This window comes from Motacilla alba, chromosome Z (assembly GCF_015832195.1).
Source record: "Motacilla alba alba isolate MOTALB_02 chromosome Z, Motacilla_alba_V1.0_pri, whole genome shotgun sequence".
Lineage (NCBI taxonomy): Eukaryota > Metazoa > Chordata > Aves > Passeriformes > Motacillidae > Motacilla > Motacilla alba.
Window position 1 is genome coordinate 30,849,826 of NC_052046.1, and position 22,393 is coordinate 30,872,218.

General features: G+C 41.6%; 1 protein-coding gene across 8 annotated transcripts in view; it reads right to left on the minus strand.

The window, feature by feature from the left end:
* SEMA6A (semaphorin 6A) overlaps nucleotides 1-22,393 on the minus strand; it is a 134,772-nt gene that overhangs the window by 24,186 nt on the left and 88,193 nt on the right. For 5 of the 8 annotated variants that reach the window (XM_038123859.1, XM_038123856.1, XM_038123853.1 and 2 more), the window contains one exon: nucleotides 19,267-19,431. The exons of the other annotated variants lie outside the window; for them this stretch is intronic. In XM_038123859.1, the coding sequence (XP_037979787.1) occupies nucleotides 19,267-19,431 (165 nt within the window). The remainder of the gene's footprint in view (nucleotides 1-19,266; nucleotides 19,432-22,393) is intronic. 8 annotated transcript variants of the gene reach the window in all.

Genomic DNA, 22,393 nt, shown 5'->3' on the forward strand with positions numbered 1-22,393 from the left:
TTAGCATGTACAGCAGAAAAAGAAACATCTTATGTTGAAGCCTAAATTTCCTTGTCTCACTTGTGATCCCTGCTTGACACGAATGGTAGGACATCAAGAAAAGCCCCACAGTCTAAGTTCTGGGGTACTCTTTGCAGTGAGTACAAACTCAAATTCCAGCTTACGACCCTCACAACTCATTAGTAATGAAAACAAGCAGCAAATTATTCCCCAGTTTGAATGGCTTGATGACTTTTAGTGATACAAGACTTTGGATGCTGCCCTCTTCCCCAAGCAGGCAGAAGCTGGTAAGGATAACTCTCAGGACAGACGGTGATGCCTGGTCTGCCACTGCAAGTTCCTGTGTGTAAATAACAGCTACCTGTCCTGAAAAGTAACACCTTTCAGTCTGAGCACTGCAGTTTGCTGTAGTGTGGAGACAGAGAAATGATTTATGGCTGGCAGAGGTGTGCTCTGAGAAATGGGAAGACTACATGCCACATGCACCACGATTGCTCTGTGATGAGTTCCACAGGCAGCTGTCATTGTCTGTCTTTCCAAAGTGGCCTGCAACAGTTGGTAAAGTAATAACCCAAAATGGTGACACACATGAAACTTGAAACACCAAAGTGGGAAACGAAGAATGATGTTTTGGAAGGGAAATGAGGGAATAACTATCAGGAAATAAGGTAATGTTTATCTCCAGACCACACACTAAGAGCAGTTAAGGCATGAGTGCCATCGCTGAGTTAAATGTCACCTCTCTAGCTAAATGGGAATAAGCCCACATCCATCTCCAAAAGCTACAAAATCACTTGAGACTTTCCACTGAACAAGCCATTGTTCCAAAAAAGCACAATGATTTCTTTACTATTGTTATCTAAGGGGAAAAATCAGCAGTTAGTTTCATTCTTCAGTGAAAGCTTCTCTGTAGGATGTACATCTCCCTCACCTTAGGCTTGCAAGAAACACTGGTGAAAAACCTCATTATGAATGGAGGTTTTTATGGGCTTCAGAACATCTTTTTAAAATACCACTGAATAGGTTTTCAACATGTGTCTCCAGGTGTTAGAAATGTGTTTACAGGTAGTCTCATGCTGCTAAAAGACAATTTCAGACTGGAAAATCCCTGCAGGTATTAACAAGCTTTCTTCCTCTTTTTTTGACTAGCAATAATAATTAAAAAAGTAAAACCTCCAGGAAACAACCAAACAAAAAAATCTCCAGACAAATTTAGACTGAACTCTGAGATTTCAGTGTCAGAAAAAGAGAGGAATGATCAAAGTCTATGATGCACTTCTGAGATCTTTTCTCATGTTTTCCTAAAGGAATAATTTAAAGATTTTATATAAACCAACCACATTATTATCCCAATGACTTGGTGTTTTCCACTTTAATGGAATTGCTTTGTTGAAAACAGTGCAACCACTTTTTCTTCATCTTTGTTCTGGCTGCCAAGACTCATTGTGCTGGCTCAGTGCAATACTACCCAGTACCCATTTTTCTGAACTCCTGGTGTCACCAGCTAGAAAAAAAACCAGCCCAAACATTCATAGTTAAAGCTGCTGGAAAATGCCTTCCCCTGCCTCCCCTCTCAAAGCTGTATAGTTGACTCGTAAAGGTCTACAGCTCTTAAGTTCTGCATGACTGTGTTGAGAAAAGCAATCCATCTTCTCTCATTCTCTACCCTAGGGCTCTCAAAGCCAGCTGTCTGAGCTAGAAGTCTGAGGTATCCAACAAGGAAATAGTGGGTGCATGAAGTTGGAAAGAAAGTGAATTTGTTAATGAAAAATCCTTCAGTTACAAAAAGCCTGGGGATCATTGGAGGTATGAGAAAAAATCATACTTCAGAACTATGAAAAAAAAATCAATAAATGTGACTGAAGTAACCTGCAACAAAGCCTTGAAAATTACCTAAGCAATCTGATCAGCTCTCGTGGCCTCTGTTAGGGTTTTCTGTCCCCTTATCAGACCTATTTATGAAACAATCCCTCCAGGACAAGTTTATCAACTGATCTTTAACAGTGGTTTAATTTCTTCTTTCAGGTGATTCATCATTATATAATTTCTCTCCACTTTTCCATGAATGACTACCAACATGACTCTCTATAGAAAAAAGATGGTTGTAACTTACAAAAGGAGGGGAGATCAACACGTCCATATGATATAACTTGTGACTTTTGCAGCAACATTTTAAGAATGGATTTCAATTATCTGGTTTTAGTTTGATTATGACCCTGCAATCCAATTTTTCTGCATGCTACTGTGGCCATGCAAAATTGACACCATGGCCTCGTGAATTCATATATCTGAATTTTGAAACAAAGGATTATTGTAGATGAAAATCACAAAACCTGAAGCAGAAAATTCATGCTCAGACAATTTCCACCCCCAGTGGAATGAAGGAGAGACAAGACTGAAAAAGACTGGAATAGGAAGCTCTTAAACATTTTTAAGTTGTGTTACTTCTGATCAGTGTCTCTGTAAATGAACCAGGTTGTTAAGTTTGCAGGTATGGGAGAAGGTTTGTCTGACACAACCTCCTGTATGTATAGTATAATGAAAGTCATTACAGTCCTGAAGCCAGCCCCATTTTGTTTGTCCCAGAGGCTAAGGTCAGGGCCAGCCCTTGCACTAGAAAGCATTTGATAACCTTTCTCCCACTAGCAGGTGAAGATAATTTTGAACTTTCCTGATTTCAGTACTTTCCTTCACCTCTCACCCATTCCTGGTTAGCGATGATAGTTTTAGATGCCTCTGCATGATGGGGAATAGGCAGACATATCAGGTCACTTAAAAAAAACCCCATAAAACACAGGCATTCACAGTAGTTAAAAACAAGATGTATAAAATCCAAATGTCAAGGAAAATTAATTCTTTTGTAGCTTGTCTCGGCAGACACAAACTTTATGCTGCTTTGCATCTTAAAACATAAATTTCCTTCAAAGTCTGCAGCATTTCCTCTAATGACGTACAAAAAGCTCAGTGCACATTCTGGACCTTTCTAGTATGCCTGGGATAAGCTTAAACATATACAGCTGCTCTTTATTAGCTTACTTCGGGGGATTTTTCACAGCTGGGTTAAAATAGATTTACATATGTTTGGCTGAATATGCATGATTTCAGGGCTCCAGAGAAGTTGTTGTAGCCTGCAAAGTGAATCTCTCATCTTCACGGTTCACATTTCACTGCAAGGAGCTCCTCTGATGGCACAGAACAAGTGTTGGGTGGTTTTTGTTTTTTTTTTTTTTTTTTTTTTTTTTTGGTTGGTTGGTTGGTTTTTTTCCCCCCAGTTTTTTTTCTTTTCCTCATGTGGGCATTATGTATTCTGCGCAGCCCAGTGCCTTTCTGGAAGAAGTTTTATGAATAGTGTCAAGGAAAAAGAAGCTGTCGCTGAAAAATTCGGTGGCTTTTCCTCTCCTTTTATACAGCCTGTTTTGAACTATGGCCTTTCTGCACAACAAGGAAAAGTGAAGTTTGCAGAATGTCAACATAAGCAGCTCTGCTTAGCAGGCTGAAGCACAAAGCAGCCTTATGGTAGAATTTGGGTTAAATTTCAAACACTGCATGTAATCAAAAAGCAAAAATTGTTTCCTCATCAGCACTGATCTTGCTTAAAGACACAAAAATGCAAATGCTAATTTTGAACCAATAGGGCAACTGAACACATCACAGCTGAACTAACAAAGGAGTCATCTATTAAACATTCAAAGACAAATAGTAAGACAGTACCCTAGACAGTACCCTATTCTCCAAGGCTCCTGGAAATTATAACTAAATTGTTGAACAACTATGTGACCAAGCCAACAGTGTTTATTCATGCACACAGACTGTATTTCTTAGAAACAGTTCTTCTGCCCACAGCTGGGCTGAGCTGGTGCATGCTAGGAACGTGGCTGGACCCCTTGTTAGCTCTGCCTTTACAGAAGAAGGATGAAACCTCTTCTGTGATTAAAATGCCATCACTGTATATTGCATGTCGGGAAACAAACACTGTGGATTAGCTCTTCATTTCTCCTACAGTCATGAACACAGCAGGTGTAGTCAAAAGTCTTTAAGTCAAAAGGACTTAAGAAATAAAACATGCCCCTGCCACGGATAATGAGAAGACTGCTTCTTCCAGAAAGATTTGCAGGGCTGCTAAAAAAATAGATTATACATGTCTGATATTAAGTTTACCATTTCCCTTTGTATTGCAGTACCATAGCCTCACCTGCCTTGGAATACTTTAAGTGGGTTTGTGATGAGTTTGAAAAACAGGCTGTAACAGTCAGCAGGACTAATTTTACTGCTAGTTCTTCTTTGATATCTCATAACTCTTCAAGTATAACTATCAGAACCTTTCTTTCCTCTGTTACATTAATTCACATCCACAGTATGTCCAGTAAAGCAAACGTAGTTACTCCAGCCATGTAAAAGGTGAGGTAAAAGACAGCACTTCCCTAATGGACTTGGTGCACAGATGCTGCTATGGTCTCACTTAATTTTCTGTCTCCAGTGGTATCTTCTTTCATGCATTTTTTATATGTCTTATTTATAGTTCTCTGCTTTTTTTAAAACATAGTTAATTTTTTTGAGCACCTCCCTACCTTGCAGACGCTAGTATAATATGGGCACATTGATACTTTACTGCCATAACTTCATTGAATGATTTTGTGTACATTTTTTTACATGCTCAGTAATTACTCAGACCAGTCTCTTCTCTGGAGGAGGTGAACTTGGAGCTTCATCTCAGAGGACATACGTTGGCAAGTATGTTCCTGCCCCAGCTCCAGTAAAGCTGCCCTGAGTCCAGCAGTCACATACCCAGAGCAGTGTGGGCAAACAAGTGTCCTCTCCAACATACATTCAAACCCCATCCCCTCTCAATGGTCCAGGAGCAGGCCAGGCAGAACTGTCTGGTTTACCAAACATCTCACAAACAGCAGCGTTGCTTCTGCAAATAACAACTCCCCTAGTCTTGCAATCAGTTCTGCTACCAGGTCAAATTTTACTTTTCTGGATTCACTGCAGTTATTTGTCCAGTTCCTCCTCATGCTCTTTAACCCAGCATTTTCCAGTGCTGCAGGAAAAACAGGGAACTTACACAGCTAGCTAGTCAACACGAAGGTAGCTCCTGCAACAAGGAACATGACTGGCTTTTTTACATTTGTAGATTAGCTCTCAAGACATGCTCACTGGTCTACAGATATACAAACTTCCATGTAAGAGGTTAAAGCCTAATTTATTTTCCTAGAGTTGGAACCCTATCAATTTTTATCATGATCTCTTTTCATTTGCGGACGTATAACACAGTGTAGGTGAGATCAAGCCTTTCAGGGAAGCACTGCTGATGGTATCAAGTTGTCTTGCCATGAGCAAGTAGAGATAAACTGTATTGTTTTTCCAGGTCTTGATGCTGGGTATATGAAAGTAGCTGCTGATTTGATATTAGTAGTTTAGTTCAATGAGTGTGAACTGCACACAAAATTAACCGGTCTTACTGGATGACTGCCTCAGGACATTGCCTGTTGCTGGTCATATTTAGACAAAAAACATACAAAGTGCTGCAAAACTGTAAGTCTTCTTTAAGACACTGAATAGAGACTCCTGTTTTGTAGAGATAAAGCTGAATGCTGTCTGCAAAAAAATAGCAGTGCTCTTTATATTCGTTGTTACGAGCCATGATTGCATAAACCTCTGCACAGGCTGTGGTGAATGCAGGAGGTTCAGTGTGGACAGCAGGCAGAAGAAGGGACTGAGGGAACTCCTGCACTGTGTCCTCCTTTGAGAGGCTCTGACTGAGACTCATTCAGCAATGAATGCACATGGAGAATTGCTGAGCTGTTTGATAGGAGCTGTGAGCTGGTATCAGAAATAAATTTCTCCAGTGCTAACCATGGCCTCAAAGTCACTACCGATGGCCTTTACTGCACCACTTGGTAAGACCACTTCTGTGAGCATCCTTAAAAACCAGTTGTACTCAGTGTCCACCCAGCACTGTGGCTTCTGTTGCACTCACACTGTTTGCTTGCAAACAGGAACTAAGTATTTATTTAAGAATAAGAATTTACTGATTTAAAGAATAAGAAAACATCAAAAACATATATGCTTCTCAAAAGACTTTTGGAATTATTTTAGTGAAGGCTTTGGTCAGGTGTTTCTGCATATGCTTAAATTCTCTGTATGTGTGGTACTGTTTGTGTTCAGCAACTGCAGATCTTTCAGGCTCTCCAAAAATACCCCTCTGTTTTTTTCTACAGGGACATGGTAGTGGGTAGCAGTAGCTTTGTAGGGCTTTGAAAATGTGCCTGCTTTCCCCCAACTGCCTTTTCTTTTTATATAACAGATGCTCTTTTATTTTCTATCACAATTGTGGGTAAGATGGGATGGAACATGAACAAGATGGCATATTATTGACAGCACGCAGCTGGTGTTATTTTCCAATTAAAAAATTCTTGATGGGCATATGAAAGAACTGTCTAGTTTATGCCCAGTTGTGACAATGCTATCAAGCTGCCCACTCAGCTGAGATTTTATATCACAGAAGATAAGCAATCTTTGGTTGCTAGTAGAAGAACAACAGTTTAATATCCTGGCCAATACAAAATTGGTGATGAATATGCTGTTAGCCATTTCCAAATGTTTGCGGTATTGTATAGCTGTGCCAGAAAATCTTGTTAATGCTTCCTGAGTAGCTACTCTATAAACTAACCTAAGCCCTTCTAATGCCAATGGAGGTGTTAAAATCCACTTGAGCAGGGACCCTGACTTATTCTGCTCTGCTGGGGCAGGGAGAATTATAAGACTATCAGCTGGCGGTTTAAGAATACCAATGCTCAGTGTACACAGAGTTGTTTGTGCATTTAGTTGCCTAACTGACAAGTCTCTCCTGGGCATGAGGGACTGAGATTTTAAAAAAAGTTACAGCTTTGCCAAAACTCCTTTTCTTTTCCCTCACAAGGATGTTAGGATGCACATTTTTGATACAGTGGTAAATTTGCACTATCTGCTTCAAAACTTCTCAATAAAGAGCCCTTAAGACACATTTTTGTAACATGAGAATAACAACATGTCTTTTCTTTATCCTCTCTCTCAGCCACTGCAACAATCTTGGAGCACATGATTAAAGTCTAGCAAAAGTAGCAATTGTAACCAGATAGCAGAGAGTACAGTGCCTCACTAAATGACTATTAAAGAGTTTGAAGGAACGCCTCCCTAAACACCTGACTAAATGAAAAAAATTCAGAGGAACAACTGCTTCCCAAACACAATGATATTTGTTATCTGTATTTATTGTTCAATAAAAATCAGATTGCAAAACCTAAATTATGCCCTCTCCAGGTTTCTAATTTTTAATTAACTACATGCTGCTGATCAGTAAGCACCAGCCCATGCTGACACGAGGAATTAAGTGTGCCTATTTTACAGTCAAAGAAAACTAAGAAAAACAAAAAGTTTTTTTTGGATCCTTCCTATATAATTAAAGAGATATTATCCTTCCTATATAATTATTAAAGAGATATTGATAACCATTAACTAAAAGTTAATGAATATGAGAAAAATGTAGGTGGTGTTTTTTACAGTGCAGGTAATTAGACAGTTGACAGTTTACAGACCATATTAACAGTGCTCTGAACCAGGACTGTCAATGTTTAGGTCACTGTAAAATTACCACATCACATCTGAACTATTAATAAATACAGTAATTGAAACTAGGCACATCCTATATAAGAAAAAAATATTTATTCAAATATCTTTAACAGCATATTGACATTTTAATTGTACACTGGTATTAACAAAACTAAAAGGTGTTTCAAATATCTTTCAGCTACTAGATTTTCTGCTATTAAATCCCTTTGAATGTCAAACCAGTGTCAGAAATCTCTTGTTTAAAGGGCCAGACTGTCCCCCCAATTCAGCATCTTTATTTAGCACAACACCTCTTTATAATCAATATAAACATCACAAAAATGAAACTGGGTAACCTGTCCACCAGCTATGCCTTCTATTTCTAGATAGAGTAGTGGCTCTGTGGAGCAAGCACACCCTACAGTGAATTCCCAGCTCTTGATAAATATGTCAGTGCTACAAAGGTCAAACAAGAGCACGAGGCAGTCTGAGTTCCTCCACTGAGCCATCCTCACCAAGTCACAGTGGATGAATGCAGCTGGGTATCTGGTCCACCACACAATAGCTCTAGTGCCCTGAACCCTGAGCAGCTGCCTTGACAAATTAGATGTGGCCTCTTTTATTGAAAAAGCACATCAGGGTCCTGGGGCAATGACAGTTTTTCCCTCTTTTAGTAAGAAAAGCCTCTACAGCTCATTGCAGTCTGGAAATAGATAGCCTGACTTGAAATCTATGCAGGTGGACAATCATGGGTCAAGGATACCTGCTGTTTCCAGAAGCCACATTTGATAAGATCTATTTTAAACGTCACCATTCTTTTATTTGTCGTATCTAAAGTGGGAACAGAGAAGCTCTGTTTTCATAACCAGATCAATACAACCTCTTCTGTTACCAATGATGCAATTTTTTTCGCTACTAAACAGCAAATGGCTCTTGGTTCCAATCTTGCCATTCATTGTTTCTACTTCTGCTGGTTAAATCTGAAATCTGTACTGTTCGTGAAATGCATAAATGTTTTGAATTCTGAAAATGTTAAGTGAGTGTCAGTGCAAAAGTATAGGTATTTTTAAAAGTGTGGTACAGGCAGTTGGTGTGTGCTGGAATATACCCCCCCCCATTATCTTGATTTCCTCATCCTTGCCTGTCTTTTGCAGTTAAATCTGTTCCTTACCTTATACTTTCACATGGCCACTACAGAAAATCTGTGACTAAATGAGCTGGATCTTTCTTTACATAAAGTTTGAAATGCAGGCTTAGCCACAGAGAAGGCACACTAAATCACTGCCCAAGACTGTATTATAACCCTGTGTTTGACTAAAACTGGCCTAAAGATGTGGCCCTGCTCAGGGATTTAGCTCCTGACATCTATTCTGAATGCCATGTCTCTGCTCTGTCTCTTCACTCTTGTTCTCTGAGAAACTTACTAAAATATAATTTAAAAAAGTCAGAAGAAAGACTGCTGTCAGAAACATCCTTCCAGCATTCTTCTTTCATGAATTTTATATACAATTTCCATTTTATTAATTAGCATCTACTTTACTACTGTCACTGTTTGAACTTGAGGATGTAATCTGAGATGATTAGCTGTCTCTAGCTGTGGGACCAGACAGCTCATACATGCAAGATAGAACAGAAGAAGGATCAGTGTCATTTCTCTGGACAGTTCTGGTGTGTTCCCATAATCCTGACTGCAGAGCCCTCCTGGTGCATGTCACAGGACACCAGCCATTCCAATGTGGTGAGATCATCAATCTTCTGGCTTGTTTGTGAGTTACTAGTCTGGTCTAGTGACTGAGGTATCTGGCCACCAAAAACTGGGATATTTGGTGCCATTCAAATACTAACAATAGCTTTCAGGTGTTAATCTGATATGGTGCTGAAACAGTGCTCCACAGTAGGTATGCTGGGATTAGTTTTTTTTAAATTTATTTAGTCCAGTTCCTGGACAAGTTGTTCATTAGAGGCTTTTTAGGCAAATATTGGGTTGGTTGGTTGTTCTAAAAAAATATTGGTTTTTTTTAAAATTTCAACCAAACAACCAGTATATAAATAAGGCCTCCCTGTGGAAACAAGGATGTTTACAGTAAGCTGACGCTAATTTACTTAAGAACATTTCAGAACAAAACCTACAGAGCTGTGTTTAGTACAGACTTATCCAACCAACCTCTGTTTTCATCCTAATGAGAAGTCAGTATGTTTTAATCTAGATGTAGCTCTACAGAAGTTTAAATTTACTAAATACTGTGTCGTGCTGTCTTGGTAAAATCACTTTGTGAACCACTACAGCTTTGAGTAACCATACCTCTCACCCCAAATCTCAGCCACATGCTACAGAACCATAGATAGAATCAGAGCAAATGCTCTACTCACTTTCTCACAAATTACTAGACTCTGGGCAGAAAACATAAAAGTACAGTAAAGGAAGGATCTAGTCTGATTCAATTTTCATTGTTTCCTCAGCACTTGAAATGTAGTGATCTGCAAAGTACTTGTAACAGTTTTTTATTTGTACACACAATGATTTAAGATATGGGAAAGAATAGCAGTGTTTGCATAGTTTCCCCCCAGGTGCACATGCTTTGGGTGAATACATCTCTTCCCAATCCCTTCCAGGCAGAACTGCCTATGGTGCAATTCTTCCCATTGGACTTAATTTGTTTTAGGATTCTTCCCATTGGACTTAACTTGTTTTAGGATCAATCAGTTTCTTCTGACACCATCAGGACAATGGCACTGATGAAATGAGTATTTGCTCCACCTCCACACATTGAAAGTCCAAACCCTTCTCCTCAGACCTGCAAACACTGATTCAAATCCTAAGTTTTGACAATTTTTGTGCCACTTAAATTCCTCATTTCCTCATTCAATTTATTACATAATGCCAGCAACATAATAACATTCCTCTGTTTTCTCTCACATAGAAACTGCTTTGAATCTTCTAGATCCTTGTACATATTAGCATATAACAATATTTTTGTGTAAAAACATACTCTGGAAATGTACTTCTTGGTGCAAAATTCAGCTCTCCTGTGATGAATATTAATTGTTTAATTTATGCAAAAAAAGGAAAAAAGTCTGAAGCTTTGTTTTGCCACAGATTTTTTTCCCCACTCATTTAATGTCTACTTGTAAAGTGTTTTGTTATATCAGCACTTTACATTCTTTACCATAGCTGTACCTGAAGTTTCTTATAATTTTGTCTCACTGTGGCAGAATCTGCCTGAACATTTTCAGACTCTCCAGAGACAAGCATTGTCAGCACTTGGCAAATCTTTCAAGTAGTGATAATTGCAGTAAAATTTGGTAACACTGCCACTTGTGTACAATATGAAATATTTTCTGGAGGCAGGTTTTTAAAGGAGTGGCTCTTGGGCTCCCCAAGAGCACTGCCCTCTCCAAATAGAGGAGTTGAATATTGTTAATGATGTACCAGAGGAAGAGCTGCAGTTATTGATAATAATATAGATTATACAATCTATAAAATAATAGGTACTACCAGTATACAATCTATAAAATAATACGTACTACCAGATTCTGTCTCTAAAGGAGCCCTCTTGATATCCAAATAAAGCAGCAATTCTTAACTCTCTAAACTGTGTTCATCACATCCCACTTCTAATCAGCTTTTTACCTTAGTTACATGGATATCAACAAAAGGCTTGCCAAGGAAAGGTGATACCACTCACAATCTTCACCTAAGAAGTGCTGAGCCAAGTAAGAATACAAACATTAAAGACTGCTAACACTGCACTTTTGTCATTCAGTGCCCAGCTCAGTCACTTCCACCTGATTGCTGTGAAGAAGAAGCTGCAGCAGAGCCACAAAATCATAACCTGAATTTTCAACCAATTTACCAAAACAGTGATTAACAGGCACAGATTTCAGGCAGATAGGGAATGTGTGAGAAAACGGAGCTGTTGACTACATTTGCACTAAGGAACCCAGTACTAGAAAAGCATGAGACATTTCTGAATGGAGGCAGGAAGGACAGGAGGAAGCAGAGAAGGGCAGCAGGGTGGTGAGGGACAGGGCCAGCTACTCCTGAAGAAAATCAGTTTGCTTTCTTCGTGGAGGCCCTGTCGAAAAGCTGTACATCTCTACTCCCCCCTTCGTTAGTAGGGCGACTACAGAGGGACGCAGCACTATGGCTCTACTGGGGTGTGGAGGGTAAAGCCTTGGAGTGCTCCACAGAGGAACTTCATGACTCCGACTGTGGAGGAGGAACACCAAGTACAATGGCAGCAGGGGGGAAGGTTAGGCAGCTAGGTTAGGGAAACTGTTTCGACAAAGGTGAGAAACACAATTAAATTAAAACACAGCAAGAAAGAAAACAAAACATAAACATACTCTAGAACATGTGCTGTTCTCTTGGGGTTGTTTTCAGTTTGGTTTAATTTAGTTTTCTGGGGATGGGAGGGTTGTAATTTACCCAATCACAGCTTTTCTTTTTTGTTGTTGTTGGTTTTTGTTTGTTTGTTTTTTTGTTGTTGTTTTTGTATTTGTATTTGTTTTTGTTTTTGCCTGCAATATAAAGGGCAGATTCCTTAATGGCCAAAATGAAAATGCCAATGCGATGATGGCAATGCACAATTCCCACTCTATGGGTGGGACTACACATTTTCATCTTGGCAAGAAATGTGATGTAGTTCAGAAACAACAGTCCCCAGTCCCAGAGTATATTTAGCTACTAAAGCTGTGGCACACAAATGTCACATTCCCATGAGTCAACCCTTTTAAAGAACCCCGTCTTCACACCCCCACAGATATTCCCCAAGATGCCTGCACTGAATTAAGAGTGAAGCATATGGATGGATGTGACATCATCAAAGCAACCGTGTTACAGTAAAGAAAACAGCAAGTGGATTCTTATACAATTAGTACAATCAGTAAGGAGCCATTTGTGAGCACAGAAAAAGAAAGAAAACACTGCTCAAAGGAATAGACACAACCAATGAAGAAAAACACAAAGCACCTTGCAAAACAAGGAGAAAATATTAAAAAAAAATTTCTTTGTGAATGTGTGAAAGCAAAAGAAATCACAGCAAAAGTGGAAACAAAATCTTGATAAAAGGATTGTAAGTGTAACATTTATTGATTTAATTTTGTGTAAGAACTCTTTCCTTTGCCCTTTTGAAACAACAGCTCAATAGAATTTTGGAGCCAAATGGCTCTGACTGGGCAAGACAAAGAGTAACAGTGCACAAGTGGAGGGTCATGGTGGACAACCATGCGGTCACCTCTGCCGCCATTGTTTTGATGGGTGTAGACTGCTTCCAGCTTTATCAATATTCATAATTAGGCATCAAAGAATGCATGATATTTAAATGACCATGTCAAGTACTTATAAGGCTCTTTGGTAACCCCCACTCCATTGGGAGGGAAATGTTGAATGCAAGCCACTTCATAAGTCAGTGAACTGAAGCGAAAGTTATTAGAATTCAACAGCTATACATTTATTAATATTTTCACTCCATGCTCTTCTGAAAGCTGCTAGTGGCATACAAGATGCTTTTAAGAGCTAGTTTTCCATCTCTTAAGCATTGCTTTTCAGAAGCAATGAATGACTTGTGAAGCGGGGACCCACACAGAACAAACAGTGCAATTAAAATACTGCCTTGTCTGGCAGCAGTAGAGGAGTTGTATTCAAGGATCCATCCCTCTATTCTTTCCCTCCCTCCCTCCCTCCCTCCCTCCCTCCCTCCCTCCCTCCCTCCCTCCCTCCCTCCCTCCCTCCCTTCCTTCCTTCCTTCCTTCCTTCCTTCCTTCCTTCCTTCCTTCCTTCCTTCCTTCCTTCCTTCCTTCCTTCCTTCCTTCCTTCCTTCCTTCCTTCCTTCCTTCCTTCCTTCCTTCCTTCCTTCCGACACTTCCTTCCGACACTTCCTTCCGACACTTCCTTCCGACACTTCCTTCCTTCCTTCCTTCCTTCCTTCCTTCCTTCCTTCCTTCCTTCCTTCCGACACTTCCTTCCTTCCTTCCTTCCTTCCTTCCTTCCTTCCTTCCGACACTTCCTTCCGACACTTCCTTCCGACACTTCCTTCCGACACTTCCTTCCGACACTTCCTTCCTTCCTTCCTTCCTTCCTTCCTTCCTTCCTTCCTTCCTTCCTTCCTTCCTTCCTTCCTTCCTTCCTTCCTTCCTTCCTTCCTTCCTTCCTTCCTTCCTTCCTTCCTTCCTTCCTTCCGACACTTCCTTCCGACACTTCCTTCCGACACTTCCTTCCGACACTTCCTTCCGACACTTCCTTCCGACACTTCCTTCCTTCCTTCCTTCCTTCCTTCCTTCCTTCCTTCCTTCCTTCCTTCCTTCCTTCCTTCCTTCCTTCCTTCCTTCCTTCCTTCCTTCCTTCCTTCCTTCCTTCCTTCCTTCCGACACTTCCTTCCTTCCTTCCTTCCTTCCTTCCTTCCTTCCTTCCTTCCTTCCTTCCTTCCTTCCTTCCTTCCTTCCTTCCTTCCTTCCTTCCTTCCTTCCTTCCTTCCTTCCTTCCTTCCTTCCTTCCGACACTTCCTTCCGACACTTCCTTCCGACACTTCCTTCCGACACTTCCTTCCGACACTTCCTTCCTTCCTTCCTTCCTTCCTTCCTTCCTTCCTTCCTTCCTTCCTTCCTTCCTTCCTTCCTTCCTTCCTTCCTTCCTTCCTTCCTTCCTTCCTTCCTTCCTTCCTTCCTTCCTTCCTTCCGACACTTCCTTCCGACACTTCCTTCCGACACTTCCTTCCGACACTTCCTTCCTTCCTTCCGACACTTCCTTCCGACACTTCCTTCCGACACTTCCTTCCGACACTTCCTTCCGACACTTCCTTCCGACACTTCCTTCCTTCCTTCCTTCCTTCCTTCCTTCCTTCCTTCCTTCCTTCCTTCCTTCCGACACTTCCTTCCGACACTTCCTTCCGACACTTCCTTCCGACACTTCCTTCCTTCCTTCCGACACTTCCTTCCGACACTTCCTTCCTTCCGACACTTCCTTCCTTCCGACACTTCCTTCCGACACTTCCTTCCGACACTTCCTTCCGACACTTCCTTCCGCCACTTCCATTTCCTTCTGCCACTTCCTTCTTTCCTTCTGCCACTTCCTTCCTTCCGACACTTCCTTCCTTCCACCACTTCCCATCCCCCCTTTCAGGGGGGACAAGAGAAAGATACCACCTATTTTCAGAAGTGGAAACACTGGATTTTCTAAGAAATGTCCTCTTGACTGAAGTATTTTTTATAACAGGTATTACCAAGAGATTGGACAAAGAAAGAAAAAAGACCCTCATTTCTTGGCTGTCAGCATTATTATAATTTATATTGTTGGGAGGTAAATCACAAGACATCTTAAGGAGGGCATGCAGGTTTATTTGCCTTCCCTCCGCTATGTAAGTAATAACCCTTTTCCTTAATTGCATTTCTACAATTGAAGAGCAAGGGACAAGGAATTAAAAAAAGAAGATATTTCAAATTGAGCTTAAATTGGAATTAGAGTGTGAGGTTTCATCTTCAGTACTGTCACTCCCTTGCACCTGAAGTTAAGGTATTGAGTATTGTGGCCACCTGAAATTATTCCTCTGCCAAGGCTCAGCAGCCCCCAGGTCTGCAGGGTGCAAAGAGGGCCTGTGCTTAATACACAGGGAAGACTGATCAGGTTCTAGAAATTCACTTTTCTGGTTTAGATTTTGCAGTTATTCTCCCAGAATGTCCCAGAATCTACAGGATGAAGCTCTTCAAAGAAATTGTTCAAACAGGGGAAGTTTTTCCTTTTTTTTCTGTAGGAAGAGCTAATTAGCTAGGAGGTGGGGGACAAGTTTACATCCTCTGCCTGCGGGAGTTTAAGTCTTCATATGCAATTTCCTGCCAATAAGCCGAAAAGCCAAGGCTACTAGATTAATATTTTCCATGTTATCTCCTGCTTAATTTGACCAACCTCCTCAACCGGAAAAGTGCTTCAGGTTTTGTCTCTGCTGGGCCAGCCAGGTGATGCCCATTGCCTCTATGGTAAGGGACTGTGAAGGTTCTTTGAGGTCAGTCCTGGAGAGTTCAGTGAGAAACCCAGGGTATCCCTGAACTATGGGAGGCATCTTGTATGTGGGGCTGTAATGAATGACAGGCACTGAGGTCACAGTCTGGGTCCAGACCACCAGCAGCTGTTCATGTAGCTCTGCTGAAGAAATGTGCTCATCACTCCTCGCTGAAAACCTCCACAAGTAATGCAAAGAATTCAAGATTCAGTGGGTCAGATGGAGGGGGAAGAATAGGGGAAAATAGTAACCTACTAGTTTGGGCAGACAATGCAAAGCATCAGGTCTGGCATGCCAGTAGCCTCTCTAGGAACAGCTGATGCTTTTATCTAATGAGTTTTTCATATAAAATGCATGAAAAATAGAGACTGGAATCCACATTTCAATTAATATTTTAGGTGTTTTATATCAAGTCCTCATAGCAGAAAGAACTGAACTCGTGTGTTCCTGCCCCTGGTGAGTGCTCTAAGCACTCAGCAAGTGAGTTTTCCTCATACTCATCTTCCTTCTGACACACTGAGTACTTAATTAGTCCACACAGAGAAAAACATCTTCAACAGAGATTGAAGAAGAGATCTAAGAACACCCTGGAGAAGAAGAACAAGGATTCAGATCTCTCTAGGCCGTGGAGCTATTTGAACCAAACTCCCCTGTTTAAAAGGAACCATAGTAAAGTCTTGAGATACAGATTAAAAGGAGCTGAAAGAGTGATGAGGATCAAGATGCAATGAGGGGCACCACCACCTCTGCATAGGAGAAAATTTTCTTCTTTATGTTCAAGCAGCAAATTTTGGCAATTCTCTGCCTAATTCTCTGTATGTATGGCAAAGGAAGAATGGAGGCCAAAGGACAGGATTTGTCTTACACCCCTGCGCTTCAGCACTGGTCTGAGCACTGTGACATGACACCTAAATCCCAACATTTTAGTGTGTGAAAAACAAAACATAGAACCTCTCCATGAGCAGTCATTTGTGCATCATTTAATGTACACTAATGAGTACACTCTAAAAGGAATTTTTTGCTCAGGTCTCACTGAAGACAGTGGGACTGAGGACCAGTGACTAAGACTACTCCCAGTTTGCTCAATGATAAACTAGAGCAGGCTTTCCTTATCTGTGCTGGGATACTGGACCTGATGTTCACCAGCTCAGTGAACTGACTGGTGATGTCACGAGTGGCAGCAGCTTGGGCTGCAGTGATCATGCACTGGTGGAGCTCACAGTCCTTAGGCATATGGGTCAGGCAAAGAGTAAAGCCAGGACCCAGCATTTCAGAAGAGCAAATTTTCAGCTCTTCAAGAAAGTCAGTAGGATCCCCTGGGAAATTGCTCTCAATAACATGGGAGCAGAACAGAACTGACAGATCTTTAAGGATATCTCCCAAGAGGGAAGAGCTAGTGAAACCCAGGTGAAAGAAATTGGATGAGAAAGACAAGAGACTGAATTGCTGTATTGGGACCTGCTAGCTGAACTAAAGGGCAAAAATTAAATACACTGGTGGTGGAAGAAGGGACAGGTATCATGGAAGGAATGTAGGAACACAGTCTGGCTGTGTACGGCTGGAGTCAGGAAGGTCAAAGTGTAGCTGGAGCTGAACTAGGCAAGGGATGCCAAGAATAATAAGAAGGGCTTCTCCAGGCATGTCAGCCAGAAAAGGAAGGTTGAAGAAGATGTACTCCACCAGGCAAGCAAGGCTGGCATGAGGAGAAGGCTGAGGCACTCAGCAACAGTTTTCCCTCAGTCTTCTCGTGCAACCTCTCTTCCCATGCCTCTTGAGTGTTTGGTTGACAAGACAGGGCCTGGGGGAGCAAAGTCCCTCCCACTGTAAGAGAAAATCAGGCTTGAGACCACTTGAAGAACCTGAACATATTTAAGTCTATAGAACATTATGCGATCTATCCCGAAGTCCCAGGAATAGGTTGATTTAATTACCAAGCCACTGTCTATGATGATTGAAAAGTGTGGCAGTCAGGTGACTGGAAAAAGGGAAATATTGCACCAGTCTTAAAAAAGGGTAGAAAGAAGGGCCCTGGGAACCATCAGGTTGTCAGTCCCATTATCTCTGTGCCTGGGAAGATCACAGAACATAACTTCCTAGAAACTCTGCTAAGGCACATGGAAGACAGGGAGGTGTTCAAGACAGCCAGCACACTCCACCAAGGACAAGTATTGCCTGACCAAGCTGGTGGAGAGAGTCCAACAATGGACAAGGAAAGAGCTGCATGTGTCATTTATCTGGACTTCAGTAAGGCCTTTAACATGGTCCCCCACAACATGCTCTCTCTAAATTGGAGAGAGATGGACTTGATGGCTGGACAATTTAATGGATAAGGAATTCGCTGGACAGCCTTATTCAGAGAGTAGTGGTCAACGGCTTGAGGTCTGAATGGAGATCAGTGACAAGTGGTGTCCTTCAGGGGTCAATTTTGGGACCAATGTCTTCATCAATGACATAGTGAGTGACATCAATGACAGAGCGAGCCTGCAGAAAGTTTGCAGATGACATCAAGCTGTGTGGTGTGACTGATGCACCTGAAGGACAGGATGCCATCCAGAGGGACTTGGATGGCAGAAGATTGAGAAGTAGGCCCATGGGAACCTAGAGGTTTAACAAGGCCAAGTGCAAAGCACCTGAGCCAGGGCAACTCACAGCCAAGAAAACAAATATAAACTGCTGCATCCCAAGCAGCATGGCCAGCAGGGCGAGGAAGAGGATTTTTCCCCTCTGCTCTGCTCATGTGAGACCCCACCTGGAGTGCTGTGTCCAGCTCCAGGGTCCCCAGCACAGGAAAGACATGGGCCACAAGGATGATCAGAGGGCTGGAGAACTGCTCTTTATGAAGACAGGCTGAGAGAATTGGGATTGTTCAGGGTGAAGAAGAGAAGGATCTGGGAAGATGTTATAGCAGCCTTCCAGTAGCTAAAGGGGTTTATATAAGGGTTGAGGAGGGACTTTTTACAAGGGCATGTAGTGATAGGACAAGGTAAACGGCCTCAAACTGAAAGGGGGCAGGTTTAAATTAGATATTAGGAAGAGATTCTTTACTCTGAGGGTGGGTGGTGAAGCATTGCAACAGGTAGCCCAGAGAAGTTGTTGATGGCCCAGTCCTGAAACTGTTCAAGGCCAGGTTGGTTGAATGGGGTTTGCAGCAACCTGGTCATGTAGAATGTCCTTCTGGTCATAGCAGGGGGAGTTAGAATAAGATTATCTTTATGATCCCTTCAAAATCAAAGCACTTCATGATTCTATGATTCTATGGTTGAGAGATAGAAATTATGTGAAATTAGCTGAGAACTGTTGTGCTGCCTTGGAAATTCAGAGAAAGACAATATAAAAATGCATCCTTAAGAACAATAGGAAGCCATGGATCTTGCTTTGTCAGAGAGAACAGGGCAGATCAAAATTTAAAGAGAGCTAAATCCCCCACTTCCCTTCTTCCCATACACATGCACAAAACTATACATAAAGGCATACACTTCTGTTTGTTTTGTGTGGTTTCCTCAGGCAGTAAATTATCTAGGACGGACTCTAAGATTGGCTGTTTAGTTTCAGAATTACGATAAACTTTTAATTATAGCACGGGAGTTTCATTACATATTACTCTGAGCCAGCTGGAAGCAGTTACACTTTAGTCCTCCTCCCCCTCCCTCCTCACCACAGGATGTCATTTCCAAGGCCTTACCCTTCTTGTCTTGATGATTATGGGATGAAACTGCCACATATGGATCTGTATTTTCAGACGAACCAAGCGGATCCTTCCAATCCAGCATGCGTCCCCTAGCATCATAACCCTGTCGAGCGCGAGAGTCAGAAGTGGTGGTGCTTGGGACTAGGGAACTGGAGTGTCCTGTTCACATTATAAATACAGGTAGGGAAGACAGGTCTCATTAGTCACTTACCATGCTACCTCCCCATATTCAGGGATGTACAGACTGCTTTGCTTCCATGACAGGTGAACATCTTGTCTTAGGCTGAGTAATGCTTCAGAAGTCCTTCAAAATGTGACTCCGAAGGAAGAGGGGATTTGAACCCTCCAGATCAGGGTGCTAAAAGGTACTGCCACTGAGCTGGCAGTTCTGTACTTCTCGACAAAGTTCAATGCATATGAAAGAGGGTAAGCACATTTCATCTGAGTCAAGCATCCTTTGGCTGGATTCAGCACACATGCCTGATTGAAACTGAAGTGTCAGCCCATGCTGTCTGATACTGGCTCAGTCAAAAAGCAAAAAAAATCAATGTAGAACAGAACAATGTCCAAAATAGCTGGAACTGAATGGGAATGCCAGAAGAACTACAAAATGAGGCATTCTGAGGCATCATGAGGCACTCTATCTCATGTCCCCAAGGGAGTGAAGGACTGCCTAAGACCAGTGTGCTCACTCTGCAGCGCTCCTCTCCAGATGGGAAATGTCCCAGGCCAGCTGCTCGCACCCGCTTGCACCATCACTATTTGTCCTGCCTGAGCTGACAGCCCAAAATGGCTCTGAAATATGCACAAGACTGAGCACCATTTCTGCTCAGAGCGACAGTGCAGACAGTGCCTCACCACGTGGATCTGCCCAAGAACCCGTGACTCCAGCAGCAGCTGAAACTGAGGTCTCACATGTCTTTTTTCCATTACAAATGCTCTAGACATTGTTACTGTTGCCCTGAACAAAACTGATCTGCTTCTTGCATATCATATACACCCCAACAAACAGCACACTCACAGAACTTGCCCCACTGGAAACACAGCACAGTTTGAAATGTGGTTTGGATGGGACAACAGCATTTTTGCAGACTCATACACTCTTTGCAGCTGGACCTTAAAAGCACATCAGCTTTTAAGCTTTTACGCTGATGCAACATAAATGCTTGAGATGCTTGGAGTCTACTGTCTCTGGAAGACAGCTTCCATGTGGACTTTCAAGTGGCTTGGATGGGGAGAGGCTCTCTTTGGGGAGGGGGCACCAAAAGCCATCCACACCACAACATTTTGACCTCAAAACCATTCTGAAATTTTCCTTTTGGCACACGTGAAAAAGTGAGTTATTTTCATTAGGCTTCAAGGAGTTCTGGGCCTCCTTAATTTGATGTGGAGTAACTATATTCCCTTACCTACTTTTCTTAAGGAGCCCATTAAAAGAAGGATTTTTGACACACACTCAAACTAACTGAATTGGATTATTCACAGACAGAATGGCATATACCATTTTTCGTCAGATAACTCTAGACAGACTGACAGCAGCCCTCCTTTCTCCTGTCTCCTTTTGAACAGCCCAGAAAATTAATTTTCCTTCCTTAGATGAATCTCACTTGGTGAGGAGTCCAATCACCAGGCTACAGGCTGCTCTAGCAGGGACCCTCTCCCTGCTCCTTTCCTTGATCTTGCTTTACTGCTCAGAAAAATAATTTGAGACTCACTAGGGCAGAGACAGATCAACACAAGGAGCTGAAATTTAAGCCTCACACAGAAGGCACAGAGCTGGGGAGGTAGAGCCTGTACTTCTGTAGTTTATTTTAAACAGCTCCTGGATAACCACAAAGCTTTTGAAAGCTGCATCTCAAAAATGCTGTTTTAAATGGCTTCTAAAGCCATACAGCCCCAGCTCTCAGAATTCTAGAGAGAGATGATGAACCTAGATCCTCAATTCTACTCCAACAATCAAAAATCTAAATGTTGGCCACCAATGTCCCCAAGCTTTTAGATGCACCCACATGATTCTTTTTATCCAGCCCTTTTACCAGCTTCATGGTGTTGAACTACTGAGGAAGTCAGCAAAATGCTGCAACTTCTATTAAGATGACATGATTTAAAGAAATCCTGTTGAATATTAATTACTTTAAGGTAAAAAAAAGTCTGTGCTCCTCTGTAAGTTTTCGAGAAGCCATTTTGATTTACTGAATCGAATTATATATGGGAGCACTTAGGACTATGTTTTGTATAGGACATGGGCACAATTAACTCCTTTAATTTGTATGCTTAGAAAGCAAAATTGATTAAATTTACAGTGTTCTCACCATGAAGCCACCCTTCAACTACAACTAAATGTTAACACAATTTAGCTCTGGATGTCAGTCTGAAGGTTTTATACTGACAAGGGCAGTGGATTATATTTTACCCTCGCATGGCAGAAAGTGTGTTTTCTCCCAGCCATCTTTCTTTAAAGCAGCAAATTAAATGCTGCGTTTTGTTAAGACAGAGTTTTGAATGTCACTCAAATAGAAAAGAGAAGCCAAATGTTATCCTTTGTTAAAAGTTTTCCATAAGTCCCTTCATGGGTGGGGACATTGGTAGCACATGGATAGAGGACTCCATTTGAACTCCAATCCAAATGTGCTACCTGCTCCACAACAGTCCTGCAGCAGAACTGTTTGTGTCCAAAGGGACTGGTAGAGGTCTAGCAAGTAAAAACACACCCCCTTCTTGAAGCAAGAATATGCTGGATCCTGAAAGCATTCACTCCAACACTATTTTACACTTGTCAACTCCTGTGCTCATCCTCAAGGAACAAGACAAATAACAGGGCAGAGAACAGGCTAGAAAATAGAAATTATGGAATTTTCATAGGTTTTTTTCACTGAGGATTAAACCACAGTGCAAACATTCATGAGGTTCCAGTCTTCAAGATTATACCCCATTCAGCAACAACAATAATGTGTACAGTATTTGGTCAGCTTACACATAGTGCTGCACTCAACATAAGAAAGCAATTAGTCATTGCTTGATAAGGAGGTAAAAGAGAAGAAAATCTTGCCAAGTAGTAATCATATTTTATGCCTGTGTTTGATATACATTTATATACCTATATCTCTTTCCAGACACTTGC